At 45.6% G+C, this 7500-nt stretch overlaps 1 protein-coding gene across 3 annotated transcripts in view; it reads right to left on the bottom strand.

Moving 5' to 3' along the window:
• Nucleotides 1-7500, bottom strand: part of LOC147027433 (histone-lysine N-methyltransferase SETD1B-like) — a 163312-nt gene that overhangs the window by 97416 nt on the left and 58396 nt on the right. For all 3 annotated transcript variants that reach the window (XM_085876816.1, XM_085876817.1, XM_085876818.1), the window contains 4 exons: nt 4770-5399; nt 3014-3952; nt 922-1890; nt 457-633 (listed from right to left, as the gene is read on the bottom strand). In XM_085876816.1, coding sequence (XP_085732942.1) covers nt 457-633; nt 922-1890; nt 3014-3952; nt 4770-5399 — 2715 coding nt within the window. The remainder of the gene's footprint in view (nt 1-456; nt 634-921; nt 1891-3013; nt 3953-4769; nt 5400-7500) is intronic.

Raw genomic sequence — 7500 nt, 5'->3', positions numbered from 1 at the left:
CGGAACCACGTTCCAGGTGAGATAAAAATTAATCTTCACAAAATTCTTTCCACACATCCAGATCTTGACAAAATGCAATGGAATTGTCCTGACCACACACCCAACCTGTCCACCGAGTTTCGTCCGAATCCATCCACAACTTTTTGAGATATCGTGCTCACAGACAGACAAACAGGGGTGAAAACACCACCTCCATCCACCTTTGGTGGTGGAAGTAATAATGGCAGCTGTTTGAGAAGTTGCACATCGTTTTGGGCCATCCTGTATAATTATATCAAACCCAGGAAAGAAGTGAAGCAATCCCATAAAACATGTTTAAGCAAACAAGTAATTCCTGATTTGTCTGATTTGTCGTATTTTAAATCCCTACTCCATGATAAACAAGTCGTGTTCGGAAAAGTAAAGAATAATCACCACTTGGATTGCAGTTAATAGCAACAAGTTCGTACAACAGACCTTAAATGAAGGTAGACGAAGCGCACCACGCAGTCCCATCCCAAGGCCCACACTGTCCAAGCCCAAACCAGTTCCTTTGCTCCAGCAGTCGATCGCTGAGGTACAAGGTACCGACACAGGCAAGGAGCCGGATACCCGGCTTGCATCATCATCTTTCGTAGGTGTCGAAAAGTTTGTCTTTAAGGACCAACGGCACAAGGAGGGTTCAAAGGGAAATAATAAGAAAGAGGTTTCAGAACTTGAGCAAAGAAGCCAGGATATTGTGAGACATGGACAACACCACACATGGACGAAGCTATCATGAAGCTACAAAATTATATAATAATTCCATCAATTAGAGTTCATTAAATTAATGGCAACACAAGATAAATAATTAACAGTTTGGTTTATGCTGTGCAAGAGATGCAAATGGGAGTGTGGATGAGGTGTTCTGAAATGACTCCACACATTATCACGGAACCCTACCTTTGCTTTCATCTCATGCATTTCCCACCACAAGTCATACGTCTTGAAGGCCAATCCCTCGACCATGCGACGGGTCACGTCCCTGATCATTATGTTCTTCAACTCTTTGATTGCGGCCTCCAGCACGCCATCCACTGTGGCACGATGCGGATCTTCCTTTTTGGCAGGTGGTGGGATTGTAGCGACCGTAGGGACCCCTGGGCATTCCTCAATAGGTGGCCGAGGAGGAAAGCCCGGAGGAGGCACAGTGGGGTTGAAGGATCCTGGCCAAGGGATTGGTGGTGGTGGGACCTTAGGCAGCCTACTTGGGGCAGGGAGTAGTGCGGTATGAATAGGGGGTGGCGGTGCTATCGCAGAAGCGGTGTGCATCGTGGTGGGCATGTGAGGGAATGGACAAGATGCCGACACTGGAACGGTCGAAATGGATGAATAGCGCTGCTGCATCATATGTATGTGACTAAGCATTTGCGTCTGCATCTGGAAGGACATAGCCGGTGTGCGGAGTGGCATGGTGCCACCAAAGAGCCATGTCGGTGCCAACCTCTGCACGAGGTCAGCTTGGCCAGGCAGGCCAAATGGTGGCAGACGAAGCGGTGGCAGTACTGGTGGGACAGGCGTATGGACTGTACTGGGTGGTGGTGGAGGTGGAGGAACAAGAACTGAAGGATGTATCGATTGCAGCGGCGTAACCATGGGAGAGGGTGGAGGAGGGGGAGGAACGCAGGGTGGAGGAAGGGGTGGATGGATGGAATAGTGAGGCATAACTGTTGGGGGGAAACCAGGGGGTGGTGGTAATGGAAGATGAGGGAGAGATACAGTCTGCATTGTGAGGGCTCCAGTGGATGATGGAGGCAACTGGGTAACTGCCACAGAATTGACATCAACTGCCACCGACACACCCTGTTCAATGGCTGGAGGAGAGCTCATTTCATCTGCTGAGATGTCCATGTCATCATCAGAAGGAGACACCTAAACATTAAGGCAAATGCTGTTAGTACCAGCTTAAAGTCACAGACAGGAAAGACAGCATGGTAATACAGATCAATATACACTGGTAATACAGATCAATACACACTGAGAACCAATATACACTGAGAACCATGTATTACAAAGGTAATACAGATCAATACACACTGAGAACCATCGTTTCCGTGGAAAAAAAAAACTAAAACCAAAAAAAAAAACCACGACAACAAGCAAAATATATCATAAAGTAAACAAAATACCGCTCAGAAAGCAATGGGATATACAATACTGAAAGTGTTCATAATACAGATGGGACTAGCTGAGGCTCATGGAGAAGCTTGTAGCATGCAGCACATGCAGGACATGTAGCCCATGCAGGACAAGGACATTAGGAGACACCAATGCACTTTTATATGTATTTCAAGGATGTACGTAGACAATGGACAAATCAACAATATATAGGATTTGGATTTGGGGTCCAAATATTCGAAGTCAGGCCAAGTCATTACAATAGCAATTTAGTCAAAGGAGAAAAAGGACATAAAGTTGGAGGAAGAGAAAGGCATTGATGGATAAAATGGAGATTGGTAGAATAAAATTCCCTTTTCTTTTGTTTTTCGGAAGGAATATGTAGATAGATACTGACTCGGCAAGAGAGGAGATTAAGAATGAATCACAGGAATGAGGTCGTACTCATGCCTGTGATTCTTTGTGAACCATCTCTCTTGCAAGGTCCAGCACTATCGCCCATGGCCCATGGCCCTCCCCCCCCCCCCATAACACCACCTTCCATCCCTCACATTGTTCTGATTTATAAGTAAAGAAAATAAGGCATTTTAAGCACAAATACGAAGAGAACAAAATTGTCCTGGATTGGCCTGTTAGTGTTCCCATAAAACCATCTGGCTCATGATGTAGGGATCACAGGTTAAAATCTCATGCACAGTACCATGCATGTTTGGCCATTGTCGACTCATGTCCTTGTAATTAACATTGAAGTACAATGATGTCGAACATTGTCTCTGTCCTGCATGTGAGCAACTCCATGAGCTTTAAATCATTGCAGAAAAGAAAAACCACAACAAAGGCAAAGATATATAAACGGCACGCATCTTTCCAATGCTACCTGTCCTGTGTTTCCCTTGGTGGTTACGATCCCATCTTTGTTCTCTTCACTCTGACGAAGCATTTCGTCTTGAGGTGTCACTGCATTAAAAGATTCTGAAATTGTCGGTGGTTGAGGCAACCAGGCAGGTGATGATGCTGGGTTTTCCTGCAGTTGTTCCCAAGGGTCACCCGGTGGAGATGGTGGCCTCAGTGGCTCTTCCTTAGGAGTTGGTGGAAAAGTAGTTGTTGCAGCACCAAATTCGTGTCTCCGTATCTTTGAAGTAACTTCTGGGCTGGATATTGTCGTGGACTCATGTCTTGCAGAATGTGAGACACCACTTTCCCAACCTAAAGAATTAATACCTCGTGGAAAGTCAGTCTCTGTCTTCCTGTTGGCATTGACTTTCACCTCACTTCCCTTTCTTCGAGCCCTTGTACACTCCAACTCATCTTGCTGTCGTCTTGATACCTGCATTAATGTCCTTCTGCTTTTCCGCATATCCGCCAGGCAAAGTTCTTCATCTTTCACCTTGTTCAACTCACCTTTCCTCTCTGGGTCTTGCCTCTGAATATCCTTTGCACCATCAGATTCAATTCCACCTTCCAAAGAAGATGGTGAAGAAGGGAGAATCAGTGGTGTTGGAGATACCTCGTCCAGAGAAAACCCGTAGATGAACTGAGGAAATGAAGGCGGAAGTGGAGGAGCAGGAGGCGATGGTGGAAGCGGTGGCGGATCAGAGTGTCGCGGTGACATGTCACGATGCGCAGGACTCGACTCATCTAAAAACGAGAACTTTGCTCTTTTCTCCTTAAGCAGCATAGCAATGCGAGAGTCGAGGCTGCTAGGTCCCGAGATGCTTCCGGACGTGGACGCGGACATCGGACTGGTGTTGAGCGGTGGGGATGAGGTGACAGCTGGAGGACATGGAGATGGGCTCCGAGCTGTGAGCCGAGGCTTCTATCGAAAAAGAAAAAGAAGGGAAGAATGACCAGCAGTTGAACGTGAATGGAAAAGAAAAACAAAATCACAGGTTCATAAAACATTCAAAATGGTTCTTACGGCTCAACGACCTATGCCATCAGTGTAACGGCCCGTAAACAACACGATAACCAGTACGTTAGTGGTATCGACGAAGAGGTGCCTCATTCTACTATTTTGATTTATTTGTTTTCATGAAGGAGGATTTTTAGTAGAACTGACTCTTTCTTGAGGCAGCATTTTAGTTTCCATCCCAAATTGTCATGAGAGTATTTCAGAATCATCCAAGACGGGCACCTGTAGACCACACCAGGAAGGACAGGCTTATTACAACCTCCCTGAATGTCATTAACGAGCCAGCTGGGTTTTTAACCAACATTTCAAGTGACGTGGTCATTCTCCTGAGACGAGCTTGGTTTCTGGAAGTTTTGAAACCAAATCATTACAATAAAGCTACTTTAAGCCAGACTTGAACTCGCAATCTCCAGGATGCCAGTCCATTGTCACACCACTGGGCTCCAACAACAAATCCAAGATTTAAAAAAAAAAAAAACCTTTGTTTGTCAGTAGCACAATTTATTTTACAAAAAATATTGTTTCAATCTACCATGAAATTGTGCGGATGAAAAGTGTTGCATGTGCACAAACGAGACGAAGACACAGACAGCAAGGAATACATTTAACCTGGCAAGTCCGCACGAAACAAGACAGGACAAATGCTACACAAGATGCAGTGCTCCTGGTTGTGGTGGAAGAGTGTGTATCTGTTCCCATCTCATGAAGAATTTACACAGACCTGTATGCTCGTCTGAAATGTAGGAGCCTTCTCTGCACCATCTTGGTTCGTCCATAACTGAGGCAGATGCCTGGGCATGCCACCCTCGCTTTCATCAAAAGATGCCCAAGGAATTGCCGGGGAATCGGCGTTCGACAGAGTGAACATCGGAAAACCCTGAGCGACGGCAGATGTTGAGTCAGCTGGGAAGGAAGGCCAGGAATCATGCGATAGTCCAAGTTTTAAGGGCTGACCCAATGAGCCAAATGTCAGAGTTTCACTTCCTTTAAAATGAGCGAGTTGAGACAGTGCTTGTGGTGGTGGCAACAGCGGTGACGGACCTGTTGCGCCAACCACATCTGATGCATCGCTCATTGGATGGAGCGGCGTGGTCTGCTGGCTCGAGTACACAGAATCGTGCGAGGAGCCGGGGGTAGCTTGTGGTGTCACATGTGGAGGACCAAGTGGCGTCGCGGTTTGCACCGAGCTTGGGGTGTCACGCTGGCAGCTGGAATATGCGGTATCTTGGGAAAATGGAGTCGACCCACAAGGTGTCGTCGAAATGGTTGTTCCACCTGTAGAGCTTCCCGACGACAGAAGGAGGCCTCCGCAACCATTCTCACTGCTGCTTCGACGTCTGGGATCACAAGGCTGGTGAGCAGAGGGAAGGGCAATACTTAAAAACTGTACAGAGTTTCAAGCTTAATCTACGGTCTCCAGGGTTTCATATGTTACATCATGGGGTACTCAGTGAGCTCAATAGGAACAATTTATTTGTGAATAATTAATTACACATCTTTAAAACAAATAACATTGGAACCACATCAATCGGTCAACTCCAAATCAAACTTCAGAAAATATAGAAGAGTCCTGGGACATGAACCAACAAATTCGCTGCAATGAACAGCAATTAGAGAGACCAGTCATGTCACAACTACCAATTACCAGACGTTCTGATCTCTTGCCTCTCTGCCAAGCCCCTGCCCCACTACATCACACATGTTCTGCCAGGAAACCATTTCTTTGTTATCCTCCCACCGCCCCCTCCCAGTCCCCTCCCATCAAGTCTAAACTCAATGCTCACCTCCAATACTTCCTACCCTTCTCTCACCTTTGGAATTATCTTCTTTAGTCTAATGTCTCAAGCTCTTCCCGACAGGATTTCAACTGTGCTGCTTCGATTTTTTTTTAAATCACTTCTCTATTGTTAAATTTAATTAACCTGTTGTACGAAATCTGCATGGGCAGTTTCGGTGTTGTAGTTGTTGCTGAGAAGTCTGTCCATCCTGAGGAATGATATAGGACCTAAGAGCTCTCCTACCAATGAAAGCATTATCTATGTCTAAACATGCAAGCAAAGTTCTGAAGAACCTTCAAATGGGAACAGGCAGTCATATTGAGGAGGTCTGGCCTACACACAGTGAACAAGGCATGGTGCAGCCTGGTTGAAACACAACGGGCACCTTACAGTACATTCGCTACATTGGGCAGAAATTTCCGTTGAGGACAGGAAACTCGAGATTGAGGATACAAAGCTTAATGAACTAGCTTCGAGCTTCATGGAATGGAAGCCCACCTGACGTGCATGATTGGCCCGTTGAACGTAAACACCGAGCACACAAAGCTTTGTCTAGTGCATGAGCCCACAATTGATGGTGCTTCATAAATGAATACCAAAGAAGTCCCAGAAAGATACAAGAACGCTGGTTGCGTTTATCTAAGGGCAGGAAATCCTTGTTGTTCATCACACTGCAGCTGGAGATCAAGGCAATTTCGCACCGTGTGTGTCACAGTGGTGATGCAAAACTACTAACGTGTTAATCATTACATGTTGCCATGTGAAACTCCTTAAATACTGCAGTGTCATTTTTATCTGGCACCACATTTACACTGGCCTGCATTAAGCATTCAGCCCCCAACAATAATGCCACATTTAGATGAATTATGCAGAAACAATTTTTCCAAATGAACTTTTTTATTCATAACTGAAGAGATCGAACTCAGTGTTTTCGTTGAAGGAGGTTACATGTCAGGAATACCTGTAAAAAAGATGTACAAATCAAAATTCACTGGTTGTAAAAGTATTCTGCCCCTTCGGTCAGTACGTGGTGGAAGCACCTTTTGCAGCAATGACTGCTCCGAGTGTTTTCGGTTAGGTCTCCACCAGCTTTACACAGTGAGAGGGTGACATCGTCACCCATTCTTCACGTGAAAATTGCTCTCGTTCTGCCAAGTTTGATGGGGATCGTCGATGGACTGCAATCTTCAAGTCTCACCATGAATGTTCAATTGTGTTCAAGTCAGGACTTTGACTGGGCCACACAAGAACGTTTATTATATACTTATTCAGCCACTCCAGTGTGGCTTGAGCTTTGTGATTGAGATCATTGTCCTGATGAAATGTGAATCTCCTACCTCGTTTCAGATTCATGGCTGACTCGAGCAGGTTTTCATCAAGGATTCTCCTGTACCTTGCACCGTCCATTGTCCCCACTATCTTTTCAAGCTTACCAGTCCCTCCTGATGAAAAGCAGCCCCATAACATGATGCTGCTACCACCATCCTCGACAATAGAGACGGGGTTCACTGGGTGAGGTGCAGTGTTAGGCTTGGGCCACACGTAACTCTTTGAATTTACACCAAGAAAAAATTTTTGTCTCGTATGACCACAAAACGTTTCTCCACATACCTACAGTATCATTAAAATGCTTTTTCACAAACTCCATATGAGCTTTTACTTTTGCAGGCCACT

Source organism: Eptatretus burgeri, chromosome 4 (genome assembly GCF_056783735.1).
Source record: "Eptatretus burgeri isolate ZD-2024b chromosome 4, Ebu_testis_v1, whole genome shotgun sequence".
Taxonomy (NCBI): Eukaryota; Metazoa; Chordata; class Myxini; order Myxiniformes; family Myxinidae; genus Eptatretus; species Eptatretus burgeri.
This window is presented reverse-complemented; position numbering and strand designations above follow the sequence as displayed.